The 25,575-nt window shown below is 41.8% G+C and overlaps 1 protein-coding gene across 1 annotated transcript in view; it reads left to right on the top strand.

Moving 5' to 3' along the window:
• The window catches only part of tox3 (TOX high mobility group box family member 3), a 40,774-nt gene that overhangs the window by 5,766 nt on the left and 9,433 nt on the right, over positions 1–25,575 (top strand). Inside the window, exons 2-3 of the mRNA XM_068731140.1 lie at positions 17,055–17,123; positions 24,909–25,160. Of these exons, the coding sequence (XP_068587241.1) occupies positions 17,055–17,123; positions 24,909–25,160 (321 nt within the window). The remainder of the gene's footprint in view (positions 1–17,054; positions 17,124–24,908; positions 25,161–25,575) is intronic.

The raw sequence follows: 25,575 nt of genomic DNA, 5'->3' as shown, positions 1-25,575 counted from the left end.
CAGATTTATTAAACACCCAATTTTCCCACTGAGATTAGACAGTGTTATTTTTAGTCCGCCCGCTCGAAGACACACTGTACTCGGAGTTCCTGCCTCTAAGAGCGACTGCTCTGTTTGACTGACTGCACTACACATATGTCTCCACAGGGCAGATGTTAACATTGTGTTAATGCACAGCTCCCCACTTCCTGCAGGATGTCTGAACGCTGAATGATGGCATACAGCGATGCGCTTGCATTAAAGATCATATTGATGGAAACCATGTCATGTTTATGAAAACTGACCTTCAAGGGGTTCACAGCGATTGTTTCTAAAGAAGCGACCCGAACTACAGCTAACGCAGCTTGGTATTAAACTCTGAGCCTGATAGTTTGTGATTCCTGTGGCACATTGTTATCACAGCTGTCACTCTCTTCATTTTGTTGAACTGTTGACATAATGCACACACACACACACACACACACACACACACACACACACACACCAAGTCCCATTGCAACTTGTTTTACAAGTATAATCTGATGATCTGAACCAACGGTCTGAACCTGTGGGAAACGTAAGACCAGCTTGTCCGCGTTGTTTATGAGGTGGATATGAGAGAGGCTTTGAAATCTAAGGCAGACATAGACCATTACCCAGATCAGCACTCGTAAAGACCTTCTGTAATCCCGCCATCACTGCTCATAAATCCACTTCATTACATTACTCAGTGCGGCTCATTTAGGCAGGCCTCACACTCTTCAATTGTTTCTCCACTGGTGGATTGTGGACCCAGCGGGCATCGCATGTCCTCCTGATATGACTTGCGGACAAAGAACATCTCGCTGTACTGAGTCGGCCTGAGACAAATGGGAGCCTCAGTGTAAAACAAGAATGCCAGCTTGCACGTCAAACATTTCCACATAGTAAGCCATCCGTGTGTGTACCTTTCTTACGTTTTTCCTTTAGGATTAACACTGACAGTCCCCACTATTTGTAGCTGCATGGCTGTTTCACAAACATCTATGTCAGTGCTTCAAAGTGGATGAACCCACAAGAGAAGCACAGTTGTTATTGGATTTTGATCATGCACACAACATCACTACATCATCCATCAAACCATGTTAGTGCCTGAGGAGAAAATGTTTATTTTGACGTTCAAAGTCTTGAAAGAAGAGTTGTTGTTTTTTCTTAAAGTGTTGTCTGGTGATTTTAAATTCACGGTAAATAGAACACAAGCTCTATTTCTGATCGCTTCAGGAATCTTTTTTTTGCCTTAATTTTTTATCCCTGAATTTAGATTCAGTACATTGCAATATATGTTACTCAAAAGAAAAATGCTTATTACTTTTCTCCTAAATATGTCATTATTTCATCCATCGGCACGCTGTAAATAAAACACAACACAGTCATTATTCCAATGTTTACTGTATTTTGAAGATGACCAAACCATATATAGCAGAAAAAAGGAATCCACACTCAGTTCAATTTCGAAGTTGTGTGACACAACTCAAATCTATTTAAACTTGAGTATTTATTTTTTGAGGAGATGCACAAAGCTTCAAATCTAAGCCCACTCTAAGAACTGCCATAAGCCACAGTTCCGCACAGGACAGGCCAGTGAGGGAGTGAGCTTTAGGACTGGACCATCATCTTCTGATGAGACTGAGATACCTCTCCACTCGAGTACCAGAGGCACTTCAGGTACTCAAGTTTTTCTAAATTCTTTATATGTCACAGACATGAAAAATAGTAAATCTACTGATTGGGTTAGTGTATCTCGTAAGGTCAAAGGTAAAATGAGCCTCCTGTAGGAGTCTTGTTATTTGTGTGAATACTGTGCCCCTTTGAATCCAAGCAGAGCCCCCACAAGGTATATTTTTCCACCATGATAAACTGTTTTAATCTGGTTTCGGCTCACTACATCTTTGACAGCCTCAACCTTGCTGACTTATTAAAAGGAAGGGGAAAAACTCCCAGCGCCCCTGAAAACCGCTTTTACCGTGAATTAAGCAGTTTTCAAAAGGACCAGTCAATCACTTTCTGGTTGGCTGATTCAATAAGTGTTGTGTCCCTTTAGTGGTTAGCCTCGCTGTTAAGACACATTCATTTTTAAAGCTTTCCAGAGAGGCAGCCATTCCATGTTTCATAGATCTAATGTCCAACTCTCCTAATGGGCTCACAGACTGTATCAAAAACATTCAGCTGTTTTCCTTTTAACTTGACTTGCTTGACTTAAGCTCCTCTCCTGAGCTCTTTTCAAGGAGCAAAGGCCACTGACGAATGCCCTCCTTATGGGTAATATTTTCGGGGCTGGACTTGTTGAATTCATTGCTGCTATTTCTATATTAGACGTCTTTCCTTTAGCTGTATCCCATATTTACTTTTAAGTCGGGTACCAATTGTGCAGAATATCTTATTTTCAAATAGTAATTATTCCTGAAGAAATTAGTCCCGTCAACCAAACAATATTTATTGTCTTTAGGATTTCTCTCTCCAATTTAGCTGTCACTGTTCCAGCAAATGTTCACGTATCAGGTTGACTGAATATATTTATATTTGTGTGTAGTATTACATGTTAGGCAGTTTGATTAATTCACCCTTTTTTCACTTGCCCCCACCTACGTGACACATTCCCATAATGCAGCATGTTACCGGGTTGCACTAAAAGCACCGACAAGAGTAGCAGGTGTGCAAATATCCCTCCGACTCGATGAACAAAGAGCTTAAATAATGGGGGTGAATAAAAGTTTTATTTGAATAGTCAAATAGATCGCACGTTGGAGCCAACTGAGAGTTCAAGAAAGACCAACTTTAAATACAGCCTGTTTGTTGCACAGCAAAACATGTAAGCACCACTTTAAACCATAGCTTTTACAAATATACTGTACACTGATGTATTTGTTGCTTACAGGAACTGTATTGTTCCCATCTTGCTTGATTCTGTTCATGCTGGTACGCACTCATCCTTCTCAAACATAGTCTGTTTGTGGCAGTTGGATATTGTTAATGTCTATCTCAGCAGTTACTCTACCATAGCAATAATACGGCAGCCTATAAACCCCCCCACCCCACCGCCCTAAATGAGCTTTAATAGTCTTTTAACATTGGAAAACTGCCATCGCACTCTGCCACAGTTTGATTGGATATTTTATGTACATGCATTAGACTGATACTCTCTGGCATGTATACTTTTGTGTTTTGCCATAATTCATGTTCATGATGATATCAAGATCTCAGTACAGTGCACTGTCTCGCTGTACCGTGAAGCCCTGGAGGAGAGTAAAACAGCTGTTCTTAGAAGAAAATGTTTGCCCTTTATGTCTTCCCTATACTTTGTCACAAATATCTTTGCATCCATTATAGATAACATGTTCATGTAAATAGGCCCGTCTGCAAGCAATTTACAACAACTGCTCTGTTGTTCTTAGTATTTCTGCCCTCTAATCTACTGTCATTGTTTCACTCTTGCCGAGTCACTAATTTATTTAATTTTACAAATTTAATTTTAGGTTTCCCTATAATGAAATTTTATATTTGTACAAACTGGAAACCTTACTTTAAGCACGAGGCAGTACACCCAGACCTTTTCCAATGTTGATCTAAGATCAGAATCTTTTTCTAACCCTCAAAAAAGAGCTTTGAGTTGCCTAAACATTGCTACACAAATGATAATCACGCTGTAGTTGCTAGGACCTCATATTGTTGGGAAGACATATCAAAGATGTTCTGCAGAAAACGGCTCATGACATCACTCTTACTTTATTCTGTTGGCTGTAATTGCCCAACAATCATGTTCATTTGAATGAGCAAAGCTCTCAACATATTACTGAAGTATCACTGCTTTGAGGATTCTTTATCCTCAGATTTCCAGTCGGATGAAAAACATGCAGTATTCATGACTCGGTCTGGTTTTAATTCAGTCGCATGATCAAAAGGAACAATGGACACGGCCTCGGTAAAAGCTCCAGCCATATAATAAAGGTCCGGTCCCTGAAACCTCGACTGGGATCATGAATGGGGTCCATGAAATTCTTGAGCCGACTTCAGATATTTTCGGGAGTTGAAGTCGAGGCTCATTCACAGCATGTCCTTGTTTATTGTGATGTGTGTGTGTGTGTGTGTGCGTGTGTGCGTGTGTGTGTGTGTGTGCGTGTGTGTGTGTGTGTGTTTCTGCTGGCTCGTGGACTCTCGCATGTGGTCATAGTGCGGGATGGCAGCAGTAGAAACAAGATCATGGTCTGTGAGGCCTCAGCCTTGGCAGGGTTTCCCTCTCTGGACTGCCACTGATAGTTCTTTCAAATGACATTCCTTCCAAGGAAACCGATATAGTTCCTCATCTTTGGAGGTTCTGACTCATGGTGTAACTTTTCAAATACCTGCACAGCCTAGTGGAAAGAGGTTTCTCTTTTTAAAAAAAAAAAAAATAGGCTCCAACAACATTTGTGTCTCTCCCGCTGATAAACAAGAAAAGAAGCTGAATGATTACGCTGCTTCAAAGGCATTACAGGCAGCTGATTAAAGTGTGGGGTCGGAGTTAGCCAAGGTTAACCGTCCATAATGAAACACTTTGAAAATAATGATACGCTGCATGGTTTTATGAGGGCTTGTGGCTGCTCAGCTCAGCAGTGGTGACCTTCAGCAGTTCCACGAGCTAATCGTAGCGATCCTGCAGCACCCCTGTAGTTCCGAGACTCCATTACCTTCTGATACGCATCTAGGAGAGCGGACCTTGTACAAGGTCTGTCTCTCTAACCATTCTTGTGTCGCCGAGGTGGCTGACCGTCTTCACTTTCATCTTCAGCTACCGCTTTGATCCGTCGATGTGTCTGTGTGCCACAGCGGGCCAGGCAAGTTTAACATACCGTTATAGGTTGTAGACGATCAGCTGACACTCATCCAGAGAAACAAGTACATACAAAGAGAAAGAATGACAAAATCTACTGCTACAGAGATTTTTGTCCAGATTCATAACAAGTATTACTGTCTGAACATTATTACATCACTCATGAGTATTTGTCATATGATATTGCTGGGCATGTGGTCTTTTATTACAAACAGCTGCATACTGCACACCTGGGTAGTCTGGATTATACTCCTGCCAATACTTAAAGTTTCATATTGAAAGCTGGCTGCTGTCCACGCTATATGATGACTGAATAAGCAATGCTTACCCAGAAAGAGAATGAGTATAATGCTTTTGGGATATTTGGAATATGCTACCTGAAATGAGCTTGGCTTCTCATTACTACAGGATGAAACATGTTGCTTTTTTAAACAAATCACTGCAGTAACTACACTTTTATGTTTTAGTGTGGTTCATTGGCTTAGCCTTGTGCATTTATATGTCTAACCAGAAATTCATATTAACTGTATAAATAGAGTATTAAGAGGGTGTGTTGATATCATGACTGAGACAAATATGTACACTTATGCTTCAGGGATTGCTTTAAGCTGCCACAATGTTTTCTGATGATTGCTGATCTAACAGCCACTAAATTGTGAATACAATCGCTGTTGAAATGGCATCCCATAATGTTCAGCAAATGAGTACCGTAGTTTAGGTGTTTTGTGCTATTTGCTGCTGTATGGGGGACGCATAAAGAGATGCATTATCCAGTAGGCATGCTGAACACACTGAGGCAAATTCCTATCAGCTTTTTGTTGATTTAGCAGTTATTTGTCTCTAAATGTAGCTAAACATGTCTCAACATGTTCCCAGCTTACAGTAGGATTCCCAGTGTAACCAGTTGGTTTATGTTTTGATTGTTTTGGGGGTAAGGAGATGACACGTAAAGAGAATGCTTCACTATTAGTGGGTATTGACGTTGTTAGAAGAATGCATTATTTACAGGAACTAATGAACAAATAAGAATAATTGCCCGTTTCTTTCATTCATCACCACGGTCCCTTATAACAGGCAAGCTTCAAGCAGGAACAACAAAGTAGTACATAAATCAAACTACTTTCCTTTGCCAAGCCAGAACCCCTTGGGAGGTACCTTGGTGCTTAATTAAAATCTAGAAGGATCATGTTTTAAGTGTAGGTGAGCGAGCGCTGAATAACAATGACAAATCATGCCCCAGAGCATTAGTAGGGCGTTTTGGAAAAGAATAACAGCATCTCTCTTTTTTTCTGTACAATATAAATGAGATTTAATGTGAAAGAAAGCTGTTTTCAGTGCATCGTGGCACCAGGACTGTGGTAAATATAGCCTTTCCTGGCTGCAAAACCTGCCAAAACCAGCATTGACATATTAATCTCATAATTACCCATACAGGATTATAATGAAACGGCTCATTATTTGATGCCTTTCATCCCTTTTTTAAGCCTTGCATGTACGTCTGTGCCAGCTACAGAATATAACCGTACTTTTGTCAAACTGTCACGGTTTTGACAAACTTGTCAATATTTTTCGGGGTGTGACTTGTGAAAGGAAGGCAGTAATTATTATGATGCAAGATGTTTTGTCAGCTATTTAAAGCGAGTGATAACTGTTGTGACTTATGACAACTACAAAATAATGTACGTGTTGTTATTATTAGCAGAAGGAAAGAATCATAAGTTCAGCAAACTAACTTGCTAGTATCAGTTGTACAACACTTTGCTAACATTAGCCGCCACAAGCTACTGGTCATACCAGACCAGAGTGTTTCAGCAAAATGTATTTACATTGTGCAGCAATGCGTTTACTTGTAATTGCTTGTTTTTTAGCAGTTTGTACAAACTGCATATGGTTTGTACAAAATACATTCGTTTTTACGATATTGGGCAGGTTGGCAAAATGACTCGTATCTTTTCTCTATCTTATATATATCGTTGTAATACAATATTAGTGTTGGCACACAGACATTTGCATCAACATTCTCTATATTGTGTGTATTGTGGCAGTCCTCTGGGCCATTGTTGACGCTGATCTTTGAGTTTCTAGATCTGAGAGTTCGGCAGTGACCAGGCCAACCAACACTGACCGCTCTTTGGGCTCCAGCCAGACACACTTTGGTAAATCATCAGACGAAACAAGATGTGGTATCACATTTCCAAGGGACGGCAATCAAAAATATGAACTGTCCTACATACTAATGTTTCTGCAAGCGTCGTAATTCGGATGTGCGCTGGCTCTTAGGAGCGGCTAAAAAAAGAAAAGTACATTAAAAAAGAGGAATGTGTGTAGTTATCAGCAGAAAAAAACCTCCTCTCCCAAGTCAAATCCTCTCAATTACAGAACTCTGGAGAGCTATCCCCAAGCAACCCTTCCATTGGCTAATCAGTCACACTAAATTGCAGTGCTGAATATTTCGGACTCAACAGATTTGAATAAAGACATCATGATTATTTCTCTGTCATACAGTTCCCTCGAATAAACTGCATAACTCCTGATTTAAGAAGGGGGGGGGGGGGGGGAGCAAACACAAGGGCTGTCAGTCAATGAGGCAAGCTAATTGGGTCGATCTCTTTAGCAAAGATGAATGAAGAGATTAACTCTCCCTATGTGTCCAGTGTATCTCCCCCCTCTGGCTCCAGGTGAATTAGCTGATGACAAGTTGACGGTGGGAATTCTGTTTCTCACTCCGACTTAAAGCTGCAGTCAGTATTCTCAGCGTGGCACCCCTTGTTGAAATCACTGATTTTGTCATTACAAGCTTTGTTTGTATATTGATTAATTGGATCAATCATGGATCTTTTAAATGTGTTTTACAATTCAAAAGGTTTGGTTGTGTTAGTCATGAGTTATGAACATGTAGTTGTTCCTCACCTCTGCATACAAACAAAAGGATACCAGGTGATTCACGTTCTGATGCTCTCTAGAGAGTTGGAGAAGCGGGTCAATCATGGGCCTAAGGAAGACGGATGAAGAGCGATTGGAAAACATGTGCACGGAAAGATGTGAGTGCAGAGCAGACTGTGTCCGGTTCTCTTTTATTTTAGTGGAGAAACTCCCAGCATGGTCCTAAATTCGAGGTCAAGGCTCAAATACAGAAAATGTCAGTGACCCCTTTTTTAGCGGCATGCATTGGAGAAATGGGATAAAAGTACTTGAAGGGAGCTGTGGCCAAAGGAGGAAATCAATATACCGGTAAAGGGGGGGTTGTACAAATACAACGTCCATTGTTCTTTTCAATCGTAAAAAGAGTCAAATTCAGCTTCATTTTCTCGTACATTTTTGTGTGCAGTAATGTTTTAGTAACACGTTAAATCACATCTACAGGACATTAAGACTAACCCTTCTGTGTACATTATTTGTGATTTACCTAACACAGTGTGTATATAATGTAAGTGTAATATTTGTGTGACAAATGGATTTTCTCTAGTTTGCCTTATAGCACCAGTAGGGAAATTTGGTGTGGAGAAAATGGTTGCATTTGATTGGTCACACACTGACAAGGGTCATCAACAGAAAACACATTTGCATTTATTGCTTCTTTTTTTCTCCATGCGTGAACACTTTGCTAAGTTACCTTGTTGTCTTTAAAAAAGCACCGCTTCAATACACAGCAGACCTCCTGGTTACCGTCTGCCTTTGATCTACAACCTGTCATTTCACACGGAGGAAAGAAATATTATTTCTTTTTGCATCACGACTGAAAAGATGTGTATAGTCTGTCTTTGTTCTGGATCTCTTTAAATGTCAGCGCAATGATATGGAATCAAAGTTGAAGCTCAGTGTTTGTAATTATTCAAAGCTGGTATCTTAATCTCGCACTGCTTTTGAAGTAGGAAATGTTAAAGTGACATTTTGAGTTTAAATACTGTTAAAAACATTAGTGAAGCACTTAGCCTGATGGTTGCTGTCACAAGAAAAACAATGTCTGCGACTCAACAGCCGTCAGGTTCGCTAATGATGTCCTGGTGCGCTGTCAATCTACCAGATGAACGGACAATAGTATGCCAAGAAGAAAACGCTTGAAATAGCTAATTGCTTCTAAGAGCCCGCTCAACCATTCTGTAACTACTATGTGTTCACAGATGTCTTTTCCAGCTGCTGTTTCACTATGGATCTCAAAGACATTACAGGCGCAATGCACTGGCTTTCTTTATGAGCCTTTGTATGTAGCACATCGGATCATGATGATTGTAGATACATTATTGAGACCACAGCGGGAGGGGGGTTAGAAACGGCACAAACACATCTATTTGTGTGCATCTTCATTATCTCACCTAATATGCCCCCGTCATTAATCGTTAATCTATGCCAACTTGTTGATTGTCAGTTCCGAGACATTTCTGGAGAGGAGCCCGAGAGTATTTGCAGCCGGACCTCTGTCAGTAGCGCCAAGCAACACAGCCACAAATTGGAATGTGGTACAGCTCTGGGAAAGCAGCCAAGATTTAAATTAGACAATAACCTCTGCTCTCTCTATATTGCCTCTCTTTTCCAGCTGCAGGCATAGCCATTTGTTTAATACAGTCAGCCCTGTAGTATATAATAGACTGATATATGAGTCACCGCTCAGCAGTTTGTGTTTTTCAGATTTATAGAGATTGAACAACTGTTCGGTTTGTGCTTACTGTGAGCTTATGGTAGGAATAACAGAAAAGACACAGGTTACACACCAACTTGGAAGGTATTGTCATTTAAAAATCTATGAGCGGACTTAAGAATTCCGATCGGCAAGTAACTGAAAGGGACAAAGACACTTAAGATTAAACATCCAACTGGCTGCACACGTCGCTACAAATGAGAATTCAACCATATATTTTTAACGGTGTTTTTACGAGGGTTTCCAAGGAGTTAGCTTCTGATATCAATGAACTTGAACATGAGCGAAACATAACCAGGTCGAGGTGACGCTTTACTTTGCATTAAGGCCTTTACTGATTTGAATATCCTGATGTTGTTGTTGTTTTCAACACTTTGAATTAACTACTTGTTATCTTACCCAGTTTAGTCCAAATATGTCCGTCTTCTGCCCCTACTAGATAAGAAATAGAGGATTACGTTGAGTCCATCACTAAAAGCTCTTGATTGTGCACATTCCCAAAGCCGGTTATAATGAGTGTATTAGCCAGTAACGGCGGTACAGGGAATAGAAAAATGCATATGTGCTGCTGGAGCAATAAGAGTGGACTCAGCTCCCAGCAGGTTTCAATTGAGCTTTATGTGAATCCAAGTACCAGAGCTCATAGCCGTCTGACGAACCAATACAAACACAACCATCACCATTAGCGCCATGAAGAACAAACCCATTTCCTTTCCTCCTGTATGACAGTTGAGTTAACCATGTCATTTTTGTTATTAGCCTCCTTAACCCCACAGCAGCCTCTTGCTTTGCAGTAAAGAATGACAAGTAGAGCAGATTAAGCTTGGTTAAAATCCACACCTCTGATAGCATCTTGAGTTGGAGTTGCTTCAAAGCTGCTGAGAGTAAACAGCCTTGAGACCTGGCTTAGCTGTAAAGGCAATACAACATCACCAAGCCAAGTCTTTCTCATGTTGCTTCCTCAAGAGCTGTGTGTCCATGCAACAGCAGCCATTGTGGGAAAGCTACACCATGTTTCTGAGGCCCTCTCCATTGCCTAAGCTCCTTTGTGGCTGTGGGCCAATGGCTTTGCACCTCACCAGATCAAAGATGGAACCCCATTTAGCTCGCGCTTTCTTTTAGGATTTGCTCTTGAGAGTACAGAGCCGACTCAACAGCAAGGAAGAAAACGGGATGTTGGATGTTGACCTGCATAGAATTGAGACTTCTGGGCTCGGGCTATGGATCCATTATGACAAATGATAAGACCATCTTTGTTTTGGCAGCCTTTGCTAGTCAAAGGCCTTAGAGAAAACATAGCTATGGTGAACCTCAGTGTATTTGAGTTCCATTGTGTAACATTGTGTTGGATGTGGCTGTGCTACAAAAGTATGGTCTTACTTTATTGTCACCGTTTTCTCTTGAAAATCAACATTTATACATAAAACCAGATGACAGAGAAGCTATAATGTTAGCATTATTGAAACAAAATGATGTGAAAAATGAGGGGTATTACAGTTGTCTTCCTCTAGGGATGTGCAGGGTCGCTTTGTCAGTTGGTCCACCTCTTTCATCCGAATGGAAATAGCTCTATTTTTAGTAACTATTAGATGGATTGCCATGAAATGTTGTACAGACATTCATGGTGAAGCATTACATGCTCAGCCTCAGCGTGTGTATGGTGAGCATGTTAGCATGCTGATGTTAGCATACAACTCAAAGCACTGTGGTGCCCAAGTACAGCCAGAGAGCTGCTAGCGTGGCTGTAATTGTGCTTCTAAATTGGGAGACCCATTATTAAATTACCACATATAGCTGAAGATCCCAAAATGACTTTGGCGTTGGGTTCTCTTTCATTCAACACAATAGCCAGAGTGGCAAAGCATTGCTGCTTCAACATTTACAGCATGTGCTTTAAATTGTTTCAGACAGCTTTCCTGCCTAAACTGATGCATGTTCTGCTGCCGTAAACTCAAATAATCTCATCCTCGAATACTTTGAAAGAAATTCAAAGATCTTCTGTTTCACCCTGGTCTGTTTGTGTCTCCGTTTTATCACTCTTGTACACTGTGTCTGTGCTGAATATTTATGAGTATATATGAGTATATATATATATATATATATGATGTAATTCTGCCCCGAGGAATATGCCGAATGCACCAACTATAGTTTGCCTTTCACTGTCTTTCAACACTGCCATAATGACAGGGTAGCTTGAAAAAACATAATACATATTTGCTGAGCTGTGAAATCGCTTTAAGATTTTCCTTTATTTTGATAGTTAAGCTTGTCATTTTGGTTGGATATGCAAACTTGGTTTCATGCCGCGTGACTGTACCATGCAGAGTAATTTGAAGAAAACAGAAGCTCTGCTTTTGGGTTCATGATGCCAAACTCGTGTCTATAATTTCTTCATCCTTAGAGACCTTAGTGAGGACATCTTCCAAAATTTATGGTCCAAATTTCAACCTGAATTTCCTACATGTTTAACACCCTCTGATCAAGCACTAAAGAAAGGTTTCATACTGTTGGAGCCGATTCTTTGTCATATTTGTAGCACAAATACTTACAAACATGACCTTTTGTGGCAGGTTTGATATCTCCGCAAGGGTTTAAACGGTTCCTCCAGGTCTATCTTTACTAAAGCAAAGCAAGCTGTGATCACACAAGTTCAGGCCACAGTGGTCAGTGTGGTGTGAGAGAGATAATCAGCACACAGCCTGAACAAAACTGTCATCAGCTTGATTCAGATCCCAGATAAGGCCGAGACTTTTTTTCACACGCCGCATCCTCTGCACTGCTGCGGTGGTACTCACACTGAGAGGCAGAGGAAGAGCGAGATGCTCACAATGAACTTCCCCTCAATTCCACCTCATGTAGTTGAGGACTAGCAGCCCTAATGGTGGAAGACAGTGCTTGGCTGGGGGGGGAGTAATGATTTTAGCTTTAAACTGAATTACCAATCGATCCGGCACGCAGATCAGAACACAGGTTGCGAGCCGACTCCGTGGACATGCTGTGTTGTGGAGTCGCTTTACAAATTGACTGCTGCACACATAGGAGGAAATATATCTCTATATGTCAGCTCGGCGCTGCATGTATGGCGGCCTGCTGGGCGCGAATAGGCCTCGTGATCGCCAGAGAGGCAGCTGTAGAGTGTTTATGCTGAATCGGGTTGTAAATGAGCATGTATTTGCTGAGGAGGACCTTGGGAATCGGAAGATAACTTTTCCAGAGGCTACAGTTTCACAGGAGAGGAAACAGTGCTGCTCTTTTCAGTCTCTGATCCCCGTCACCGAAATGAGAAGTCTGGTGGCAGGCCAAGCTTGAAAGGAAATTGCATAAAATAATACATCGCAAATTACCGCGGGGTTCTCGGGATTGGAGGTTGAATTTTAACTGTGGTGTTTTTGCTCTGTTTTATGGAGACCACTGGAGAACATATTAGCACAAGTGTCATGTTCCAGAGAACACATGCTAGGCTGTGATTACTGAGCTCAAGCTGAACTGTAAAATCGCTTGTCAGCAGTTGATACGTTTCTGGAAAAGCCTGGGCTCTTGATTGAATTAGTTTGGTGGTTTTCAGTGGGGAGGAAGAATGTGTCCAATTTAGTTACCTGCTGACAGACAGCACTGATATTGTGACTGTTTAATTGTACTTTAAAACCAAGGAACAGCCTTCTGAAGGCTGGGAAATACAGATTTATCAAATTTTCTGTCTTTTTTTAATGATAAAATGCTGTGTCATCCTGCATCTTCCCCAGTCATGCTTTATCATTTAATCACCATTGACAAAGCAGTATTCGATGTTCAGATGAAGTACGGGCTAGTGCCTGTTTATCTTTCATTTGTATGCATGCAGAGATGGCAGCTGTGCTATCAGAGGCCCTTCAGCCCTCTATTCTGTGGATCTTGGTTGTCCAGTTCATGTTTACTGATAGGATCTTTGTGGTTACTCCATCATATTGAGGGTGAGATGGGGTCATGTTGGTGCAATATTGTGTTCACCCTGAGGTTGAAATAATTTTGTTTGCTATAATAGCTGTAAAACACCTTATTTCCCACTGGACATTTTTTCATACAAATATTCCTGCACTGGGATTTAAAACGTGAAGAGAAAAAAAATCTGGCATCAAAGTTACATTTGCTACAGTCATACATTTTTTTTAAAACAAGCTGATATTTGTTGCTTAGAATCTGAGTGTAACTGTTTAGTCTGATAATGAATCACATACGCTTTCAAGGGGTATCCTTGAAGTTTTATGTTGACTTAGAATAAAAAAAGAAAGGCAGTAATGTGCATTTAAAAGAAAAACCTAGAATTTCCCATTCATCCCATTCACTGCGAGGGTGCTTGGTTTTCTGTCTGCCTGCGATCATGCAGACAGTGGAGTCTTTTCACGTTAGGATCAGGGCCTATGTAAGCTCTTAATTCTCTCCTGTTAAACAGTTGTTGAAGAAATGTGCTGGTGTTGCAGAAGCAGAAATAAAAACACTGAGCGCCCAGTGTTTGCTCTACCATGTAGCCACGTCTGACTCCTGGTGCGACTCATATTACAGAGCACCTTTAGCCGTGAATTCACTCTGTTAATAAAAGCCCTCACAGCTACTTTAAGGCGCAGTTTTCTATGGCTTCCATATCTATGGCTTCTGGGTGAGATGCTAGTTTCTTGGATGCATGTAACATCGCTGAGCTGTTGCTATAGTGCTTCACTAGATATACCATTTCTTGTGTGTTCAGGAGCATTTATTTAGCAAAAAAAGTCAAGTAATTCCACACCTCAGATTTCCACAACTTTTCACTTTTGTTGCACCCTCTGATTCCAAAAATACTTTCCCGTGCGCGCACACACACACACACACACACACACACACACACACACACACACACACACACACACACACGCACAAATACACGGTTGTTTGGCCCTTCACATGGCAGCTCTCGTCTAGCTCGTCACATCATTTTAATTACAGAGCCTTCATTGTCTGCGCTGACCCATTTTAGCTGCTTGGTCCCTCCAATCACACTTAATTTCATCTGGCATTTGACTCAATCGTCACTGCTGCGAACATGAGTGGCGAATGCCCCCCCCCCCCCCCCCAAAAAAAAAAAAATGAATTGAGAATAACAATAATAATCGCCACTCCCTGCTCTGGTTGTCCGCCGGGGCCTCTGGCCCGGGCTGCGAGGCGACATGGTGCAGCTTTTAATGGTGAAGATTGATACCGCCGGTGGCTGGGGACATTTCTTTGGATGTTAGTCACAGTTCTCGGAGGAGATAAGGAACTGCTCTTAAAGGGCCCTGGAAACACAATAAAACATGACTCACAGAGACAGAGACCAGGGAGGTTCACACCACTAATCAGCCCATGGATTTAACGTGATTATGTTTCCTCTAATGGAGCTAATATGATTCGCGTAATGTCCGTGCTTGCGGTATGTATCTCAGCCATACATCATAGTGTGTTGCTTCCCGATTTAGAAACACTTCCGTGCTTGTGAAGTAGTCTAACATGGCAAGTAACGGAGTTGAAATGTGTGACGAAGAAGTGCCACCAACAAGTTTGCACAGAACCCGAGACAAAGCTACTCCGCTCGCAGAGACATTTCGCAGCTTTTTTTTTTCTTTCTTTCTTTCACACAACAGGCAGGAGAGTGTACAAGCATCTATATTAAAAGTAGCATGAAGATTTCAGATCACGCTGTATTCTTCTGTTTTTTTTTTTTTTTTACCTGAATTCTCAGAGAACTATTTCCAAAGAAGATCTGTTGTCTGCTCACTCCTAAAAAGTCATATTCACATCCAGAGAGACACGGGGACAGGAGAAACAGAGCCGGCCCTGCACAGAGCGCTATCTCCCCCACAATCACAACAATGTTCCCAGTGCTTGAATAGAGAAGGATATCTCCGAGACTTCAATTTGTTATCTAAAAGGAGAAGAGGGACGGAGTAACACTTCGAAGATAAGCCCGGCATAAGGTTAATTACCAGCCGAGCGGCTGACGTAACCCAACCATGTCATGTCTCAAAGTTACACACAGCTGGGAAGTGAAGGAGTGCTAGCTATTGACAGATGGTTCTCACTTAAGGTGTGTGTGTGTGTGCGTTTATACATTTGTGTGTGCATTTGTGCAAACATGCAAACCCCCAGTGCTCTAGTCAGATATAGTTTAGTGGGGCAGCTCCAGGTAAGGTGGCACCGGAGGCCTAGACAGCACAAACCACCTGCTCCAGCAACTGCTAGCAGAGCTTGTGGCTCCGCTACTCATCGGTGCGTAGCACTGTTAACATTGCTGCTGATTCCCCACTCTCTCTCCAGGGCATAGACTAATTAATGGATACCATTCGCAGTTGATTAGCAGCAGTTCTTTCGGTAATTACATTCGCATACTAACCACTCGGAAGAAAAGGAGAAGGGCAAAAAAACACAAAGGGCTAGAAAATATATTAATGCACTTCTCAGTTCGCTCTGATCTTAATTTGTTTCCACTATTGTTTGGCTTCTGCTGGGATAAGAAGCCATTTATTTCTCTCTTTCTCTCCGTCCATTGGAGCTCTTCGCCTCTCATAATGTTTTAAGAGAGTGACTTTGTAATAAACACACAAAAGAGATTACCGCCGAGCTTTGTTGAAATTGTGTTCTCAGTGGAACCTCAAGAAAGACGCGAACGCGCTGTGACTCTTTCTCCTCCGTGCCGTGTGGGCTGGGTTTTTGCACTCCTCACTCACAGAGAGGTGCATTGTGCTCCTGGGCCCAGCTGCTAGCCCATAATTCTTCATTCTATGTCCCATTGTTCCTACCTGTCAGCATGGCTGTGTCTCCAAAGAAAGGAAGTGGCTGCCATTTTGCCAGCAGGCTATGTGTGGGTTGGGAGGGAGGGGTATGTTGTGAAAACAGTTTCTTACCAAAGTACAGGGTTTTAGTAACTTATCAACTGTCATACACACTGATGTTTCACTGTTCGGAATGTTTTCTTGACGGTGTACCACAATTGTTTCACCAGTGTTATTCTTCTGATACCCGCTCTGATATTAACAGGTTGAGAATAATACACTTTTACTTGTTGCACTAAAACAGGATAGATCCAAAATACATTTCGGTTGAAATCAGATTCTTCATGAGAATGGATACATGTCCAAATCATGTTGGTGAATTAAATTGTAAAACCCCCATTAACCAAAAATGTACTCTAGCCATATTAAAAACACTCCCCGTCTCCTTATTTCCCCTCAGTATCTCTCCTCTCCCATAGTTTATCTGAAGTTAATAACCTGCCACTGCATCTTGATGGCTTTGTGATGCAAACATATCCTTAATTGCCATCCCATATGAGCTGAATAGCCAGACCAGATTCTCATTACCCTGGTTTGAATTGGCCTGGGCCTCTCGCATGCCTCTCGTCATGTCGCAATAATGGCAGAGTGGCAGAATGCGCATGCACAGAGAGAAAAGGGGTTAACTCAGTGTGTAAACATCCAGAGCCAAGTGTGACAATCTGTTTGAGTGACAGGTGTCCATTATGAAAGGGCAGAGCTCGAGTTGCACTTGATGTTATCTGGACACTAGTAGGCTGATTGTGTTTTGTTTGTTTTTTGTCCTCATTTGCAGTTCCAGAATAACAACAACAGCTACATGAACATGGCGGAGGCGAACGGTGCTCTGCTCGCTGCTGGTGATGTAAGTATACTTTCATTAGAGTTCTCTTTTGAACGTGGAAAAGTCAACCAATGCAGACTCTCAATGCAAATGCAGTTGAGTACACATCTAAAGCATGAGCCCTATATTTCACACTCTAAAGCCCTCTGAAACATCCATAATGATACATTCCAATTTGAATTTCTCCATTTTTGTCAGAGGCAACATTATTTTATTTTCTGAAACGCTGCCTGCTCAAATGCTGCCTGTCCCGAGAGCCTCAAAAGACAATAAGCTGACAGAAAGAAAACCCATATGTCTCATAGTAACTTCTGAGAGCTGATGCTGATGTGATCTGACTATCTTGACTGCACACTGTAAGATAAAGTGATATCACATAAAGCTAAGGTTATAAACGCCTGCTTTCTTCATCTTTTCAAAGATGTAATGAAAGAGCCCAAAGAGGTGCTATATTTCTGTTACATTCCGTCTGCTGGCACTTACATAAAGTGCAATGTCACCAACAATCCTGAGTGTGTGGAGCTGCTGGGATAGCTCCGTGTGCTGCACTGTGGCATTGAAAGAAAGAAGGGAACAGTTGTTTCTCTGGAGGTCTAAAACTGCCTCTCTGAGCCATAGTAGTCCTAACAGTGTGCTAAATTTACTTGTTCTGTTCCCCCTCCACCCACTCCGCTGCCCTGTCATTAGAGACAAGTGCACCAAAAATACCCGTCATCCTCTGTGGTTCAAACGGGCCAATCTCATCCAGTGTAGCAGGGGAGATTGATCTGGCTTCAAAACGCACAGCAAAGCATCATTACACCGCTCCTAAATAGAGAGATAGATGTCACTGTTAACCCGATTGTTTTCATTCACGTCACTTGGGCAGTTGGGATGCAATTGTGGCGTTCAAGCTCAGACAGAAGTGTTTTGAGTGTGTTCGTAAAGTGGCCGCTTCACAAAGCCACAGAGTGTTGTGGAAGAAGTTTAATTTTCCCCCACTTTGCGCTGAGTGGGAGCATCCTCTGTATCCAGTGGCTGCTGGGGCCCCACTGTAACGGGGAGCACGCCGACACAAGCTGCTTGGAGAGCGTTCAACCCCCAGCTGTGAGGGCCCACTGTGGCATTTTTTGTATTATTTCTTTTTAATTTTTTTGATAAAAACAGCCTAGCTCATTTGCATTTCATCAAAAGGAACAACTGTTTCCAGTGTTAGGGCACAGATGGTATTGTGCCTAGGAGAGAAAGAGAGAATAAGTCTTCAGCATAGGTTTTTCTTTTCCCTGAGAGCCCACAGTATTGTTTGTCGCAACCAGAGCTAAATTAAGGTTAATTTGACTTCCACTTTGAGGTTTCACTCTATCTCCACTGTAATGCTATATTAATCTACTGAATGTGCCTGCCCTGGGCTCAGGTTTCAGTGGGAAAGGAAGTGTCCTTTATGAGGGCTCCATGATGAACAGCCAACTTTGACAGCAGGCTAAGTTTATGCAACCACATTTGTTTAGCTATTGTTTTCTAATCAAAACCAGAGGTGCACCGCATACAAAGATGCACCCTCTATGTATTTTATGAAGATTGACTGCTACTTTGTGGGTAGCTACACCTTCTGAAAGAGGTCTGATTAAATGAGCATTAGCTTTGAGTTATAAATTGGACATATGTACAAATATTTGGCCTGTAGGTTAGGTTCAGTTGTTAGCAATGCTGTAGCACTAGCATGCATTTGCATAGTCGCACATATATTCTCTAAATGTTTTTTTAATTTAATTACTTTTTTTTTTCTTTCTTTTTTTTCTAATTTCAACTTTAACAGTGATCGCTCTTAGAAACACATCACTTGTTGCAAAACGTTTGTCTTATATAGTATTGTACCTTCCATCAGTTAGCTTAGCTTCAGTCTGGTGGAAGTTAACTGCTTCAACAATGACAACGGTCAGCAACTTTGCAGCCCTTTTGTTTTCCAACCACCTGTTGTTTTACATGAAGAAATTGCAATGCGAGTGTTTAGTTGTTTCACCTAATAATTTAGTGAGACTATATAACTTTTGCTCATAGCTGCCACTGTGGCCACAAATTTCAATGTGCGGGAAAATGTTAAAACATAGTGTAACGGTAACACAAGTAGAGTCATAAAGTCAGTGAACTGACTCACTAATGTTAGTGAAACAGCAAAACTTAAGCCATACCTATCTAAAGGTGGCTAAGATTAGCAAGCCATAACTAGGGATGCACCATTATAGCCAAAATGATAACCACGATTATTTTGATCAATATTGAGACCATGGTTATTTATGTGGATTGTTCATTGTATTTAGGGACAAAATATGTATCTTTCATATTTAAATAAATAAAGCACTGCTTTCACTTTCATTGTGCTACGTTTGTGCTAATTAACACATCTTTGCACCAAATCAAGACTTAAAATAAAGTCATTCCTCACCTGAATTCAGTGCATTGTGGTTTGGCCCATAAAATCTACCCTACGTTACTCTTCTACTCTGGACTGCAGCCGCAACATTCAGGAACGTTTTTATCGAGCCGCTGCTGTACAGTCTGCGGCGCAGCGGCACAACAGCTTCCCTAAAAAGTGAAGCCAAAACTTGGCCATCGCCCCCTGGTGGCTGGCTGTCCGTGTGGGAAGAGCTTGATTTGATACGCAGCAGAGTTTTCTATAAGCGGAGTACGCATTTTAAATGTCAGTAAGCAGTCGCTCATATTTATTTCATTGTGGGAAGCGAAAATCCTGATTGCGATTAATATTTGATTAATTGTGCGGCAGTACCAGGTCAAGTGAGACTGTAGCGGCAAAGTGTTTCATTGCTAATGAATTAAGCTTAAAAGAGGAATAATGTAATATTTGTTTCTTGAAAAATCATTTTCATTTTAATATATATTTATATATATATATATATATATATATATATATATATATATATATATATATATATATATTGCTGTCTTGGATTTGACTGTTGGTTCAAAGAAAATAGTTAATAAATTAAGCATTACCCCAAATGCCTTGAAGCTGAATAGAAACCAGCCTACATCCAGTTACTGTTTGTCTGAGCAAACCATACTATACATTTACAACGACAGTATGTATTGTGCTCGCGGCACAGTGCTTCTACATCAGAACAGCAGACCTGTATTTGCTGTTTAGATGGCGGGTGTATCATTTACCTTCTGCACTTAGAGGATGAGATAAGATGACCTTGCTGTGCCTGGTAAAGCATACATTCTAGCAGGGAAAGCTTGACTGCTTCCCTCAAGGGAAAAAGGATACTGTACACCGAGTTTGTGTTCCACTCAGATGTATCACTTTACTTTCCTAATCAAATTAGAGATGTGTAATGAACTATAAATATGTAGAAATGGACTACAAATGATCCAAATTTGAAATAATGTTGATTAGGGGTGCCATGGTTGATGTTGTCATTTGAGTAGCTGCACTCTAGATATTTGAAACTGGATCCTCAATCCTGCCTCTATTGATTCTGAGGCCTATTATATGCAGTAATTGCATGCTGCTGCCTTTAACAAGTCTTGGTTATTGCATCTGTGAATTGCATTACTACGTTTATTGAAGGGCTGGGAATATTGCCTCAAAAGCTTTCTCTTGCTCTTTGTGCTGATATTGAAAGAGCACCAAGGCAGCACAAGGATAAAATATCAGAAGGGAAAACTCACTGATACACGTCTCCTCGTCAACTCAATGCCTGTTTCTTTTGTTGTAAACATTGTTTTATTGTTTAATTTTGTTTAATAGAGTGACAGTATAACAATATAAAGCAGCATATACTGCATGTTTAAAACAAGATTTGTTGACCCTTTGCATTAAAGTCACTTTTAGCCATGCTAGTGGCCGGCCTCAAGAGGCGTCTATGATGGTCTGTCCACCACTATTGAATGGACATTTGTTTTGCATAGACGTTCATGTTCCCCAGAGGATGAAGCCTACTGACTGTTATCCACTGACTTTTTCACTTGCTTCACAATTAGGTTCACCCTTTTTGTTTTTAGTGGATTGAGAAGAGGATGACTTTGATGATTTCCTTGACTTTTCATTCAGTGCCTCCAGTACACTTATCTCTTGAAATATTTCAACATCTGACAGATGGATGGCATACAATGTATTGTGTTTCCCAGACGATGTACATGACTTTAATGATCCCTCGACTAATTTCCTCTAGTGCCACCATTAATTTCACGTTTTTTTCTTCAACTATTGGGTTCTAAATGGGTTCTACAGACGTCCGTGACCCTGTCCAATACTTTGGTTTATGACTAAATACTTCCAGAACTAATAACACTCCCACCAGCCACAGCTTTACTTTGTGTTTACTGCTGATTATCAAATGTTAGCATGCTAACATGCTAAGATGGTAAACATCAGCATGTTATCATTGCCCTTGTGAGCAGTTTAGCAGGCTGACGTTAGCATTTAGCTCAAAGCACTGCTCTGGCTGAAGACTCTTCGTTTTGGATTTTCGTATAGTTTTGCCAAAGTATTTGGTATTTACTGCTGTGCATCATCTTGTAATTCTGATTATTATTAGGGGAGAATCGTTTGTCACGACATACTAGATAAACCCAGGCAGAATATAACGACTATTAGAGTGAATACAGTTTATTTCAGTTCAGGTTTACCACTGAGGACTGGAGATTTCCCACACACTTCTCAGGATCCTCATGCTGGCTACATCAAGCCTCTCTGTTACAAGCCCTGCTCTGCCCTCATACCACTGGCCCCTGTGGCTGCCAATGGAAAGACACACACACACACACACACACACACACACACACACACACACACACACAATACTGTCTCTCTCCCTCTCTGTGTTGTGCTGTCCCTTGCCCACCCTTTAACATGTACATGCCTGCACATCCCAAGCCAGCATCTGGCTTGGCACTTGGCTCCGCTGAGCCTTTCAGAACAATTTAAATGGATAATCAGGCTGGTGATGCGAAGAAAGTGGATTGTGCATCTGTTAATCTCTGATCAGTGCCCCCTAAGCTGCTCCTGGTGCAGAATTAGACTGGCTTTATGTGAAATGACACTAGACAGTGTGCAACACTGTAACACTCTGTGGGTTCCAGTAAAATCTGGCTCCTTTATGGGGAGAGGGCCTTTTCTTCGCAGACAGTTGACATCTTCCATACCCCCCACCCCCAAAGAGACACAAACGCCATGTCTCCATTATCAGTGCCCCTGGTGCAGATGTTAATTTGTATCATCATTAACAAAGAGATGCAATGCACACAAGCTAGCTCTCTTGATACTGAAATTTCTCTATCTTCCCTCCACCACAGTGTTTTCTGTTTCTATCTTCTACTTCTTTAGCAGACACTAAACACCGGCATCCCTCTCCTCCGAGTACATGTCTGCGTTTTGCTTAAAGGTCACAGTCATGCTTGTGCTGCTGTCCTACAAAAGTGGAGCTCTCCTCAGCCAACCTTCTTCTTTGACACCTCAAATCTCCAGGTTGGCTCTGTAATTCAGGCCACAATGCACCCGCCTATAGGATGGTGCACAGTGGCCTAATATAGTCCTGCCCTGATTTACCTTACACGGTGTAACACCACTGGAAACCTACGCGCATCAGCAAAAAGGTTTCCATAGAAGCGCAAGAGCAAAATCATGTAAGTGATATGTTTCCTTCCTCGAAAGCATTCCTGCAAGGGCTTATGTGGATAAATGTGGTCAAAGTATCACAGCCGGTGCAGCGTTTCTGTACTGGACAAGGCAAGATCAAGACCAGGCTGATACTGTCAGAGATATTGTGAGAGTGTGCCGGGGTTTTCACATCGCTACATGATAGGATACAGATGAGACAATAGATCTCAAAGCTGGTGTGGAGGTTGACCCAACTCTGCAGGGGATGTTGAAATGATGAATGAAGACTGCGATGATAAACGATCTCTGATCTTTCCAATGTGCTACTGGAACTTGTTGTCCATGACTCATGACAATTTTATTTTATATATATATTTATTATTTTTTTTTATAAACACTGCATTTTGATTCACATGCTGCTGAACAGGCATTATTGTGAACTAAGTTCTGGAGGCTTTTGAGCGGACTGAAGAATAATATGACAGCAGAGGACTCATAGTAAATGGCTCCTACTGAAGGTGCTCGTGATTTATTCTGCACTCTGCGAGCCAGAGGCCAGGGCTGTGATGAATATGACCTTAGCTCCTTTTGAAAGGAGAACTGATTCTCTAGCCGTGAAACAAGCACTGAAAAGTGAAACAGTGGTATGGGAACAGGAAGGGAGAGAGAGAGAGAGAGAGAGAGAGAGAGAGAGAGAGAGAGAGAGAGAGAGAGAGAGAGAGAGAGAGAGAGAAAGGGAAGGAACTCTATTTGCTGCCTTTGCCACTGGAATTCATCAGTGCTTGTCAAGACAGCTGCCCTGAGTAGGCAATGAATTAGTTTCAAGTGTCTGTGTGCTAAAGCAAACAGGGGGAACATTAATACTCCCTAATCAAGGGCTTTGTTGGCATATTCCCTCTGTTATTCTATCCCCTACCGGAGACAGAAAGACAGAGCCGAGGAAGACACGGAGGACATGCCCGGTTAGCGTCGTTGTTGAACATAGTGTGCTCTGCTTGCAGATCATACAACTCTCAATATCAGGTTTATAGGTTTCGGGTTAGGGTAGGAGGTTGATTCCCATGGGATAAGCCTAAGCGATGATGCTTAACATGTGCCTAAGCGATGTAATGTTGTCATATTTGTTAAGAGTGAGCCAACAAAGAGTGAGACAAACCAGCTGCCCTTTCAAAGAAGCAGGGTTTATCTCCGAAAGTGAGGCACGATCATCTCCAGGACTCCCAATCCCGCTGAAAATGAAAAGCAGGTGTGTGGAAAGGTGAAACCACCATGCGGGAGACTCATCGGTGCCTGTTTGATTTGGTATGAATGCCTGTTTACTCCTGCTTTTTTGGCCTATAAGCCAATTATTTTCATGCCAGGATTGTGCGACACATTTCAAATAGTTGATGCGGCCGCTGGAGGCAGGTCTTACACAGTACCGTAGAAGTGAACTGAGGCTGAGAAAGTAGCGTTTGGGATCAACCTGAAGCACATAGTGTTTGTGTTTCACAGCAGCTTCTTGATGCAAGCAGTGTGCAAAGTGCTAGCAGTTAAAATCACGTCTGCATACATGCGTGTGGACTTGCAGTGTGGTCATTGTGATGATGTGAATATATTGGCTTTCCAGAGAGTAGCTTAATGCAATGTGCGGATGAAAACAAGACCCAAGTAGGTGAACAGTCCCATCTCCAAGAAGGCACATAAGCAAATTAAGTGTGACCAAAAGCTTTAATTCGAAAGGCAGAAGGATTAGGCTGTTTGATGAGCAGATTTAAGGGTGCAGGCAAGGGGAACATAAAGGAACACTTCTGGCCAAGCGTAATAATCTTTGAAAATGTTCTTTAAACCCATCTCCCTGTGACGTGTATTTTCACTGCACTTCAACCCAACATCTTCCATCCCTAAGATTAAGGGCTTTTATCATGTATCCTCTCTCTCTCATGATTGCTGCTTGATATTTTTGCTTTTGACGTCTTCCTCCGCGTTCGCCCTTTTTTACTTCTTTTTCCTCAAAGTGGACTTTAATAGGTTTAAGAAATGTTACATCTTAGTGCACTTACAGACAAGTGTATTACCACTCTACCAAAACACTCCCTGTCTTAAACAAAGTTGTCTGATTTAATCCCTGAAGGTTTCCTTCCGGCATGTTGGAGAAGGCCCACCTCAGAGAATGTTTCCTTCCTGTTTTGTGCTGCTGGATTTCATGATTTCCCTCTTCCTTGCAGACTTTTCACACGCCCAGCTTGGGAGACGAGGAGTTTGAGATTCCTCCCATCACACCTCCACCTGAGACGGAGTCTGGTCTGGGTCTATCGGAAGTGGACTCGCCTTTCCCAGCAATGCCAGAGCCCCCAGTTCCTCACAGGGGTCTCTTAATCCCCCAGTTTCCCCCTCAGAGCCTGGATCTGCCCTCTATTACCATCTCACGCAACATGATGGACCAGGAAGGGGTGTCTGTCAACAACGGCCAACCTGTGGTGAGCACTGCTATGCATATACAGCACTAGCAAATCAAGAAGTCTATTTATTTTCTGCGACTAGAGAAACAACACACATGAAAGCCTGCACTAGTGCAGCTCCAGATGTGGTTTTTGATGATGTATCCAAACTAACAGATAGGATTTATAAGTATCCACTACTGGACACCCCTGATATCAGAAGCATACAGTCCTTAAAAATCCTTTTACTGAACCAAAATGTCACCTTCACAGTTTTTGTATGCGTCCTGTTGTCTCTGCATCTGGCACAGCATCTGGCCTTGTTTACAACACAGGAGGTATATGATCGCATTAAGTGAATGTCATGATATTATGTTACTTACTGTGAGGATTTTTTTTTGGAGTGTGGATGATCTCCCTCTGTAAGGTGAGCAGATGTGAATAGATCACAGGT

Source organism: Cebidichthys violaceus, unplaced genomic scaffold (genome assembly GCF_023349555.1).
Source record: "Cebidichthys violaceus isolate CVI_PGR_0920_01 unplaced genomic scaffold, fCebVio1.0.p SCAF_5, whole genome shotgun sequence".
NCBI lineage: Eukaryota > Metazoa > Chordata > Actinopteri > Perciformes > Stichaeidae > Cebidichthys > Cebidichthys violaceus.
The sequence above is the reverse complement of the archived record's forward strand: the minus strand, read 5'-3'. Positions and strand labels throughout refer to the sequence as shown.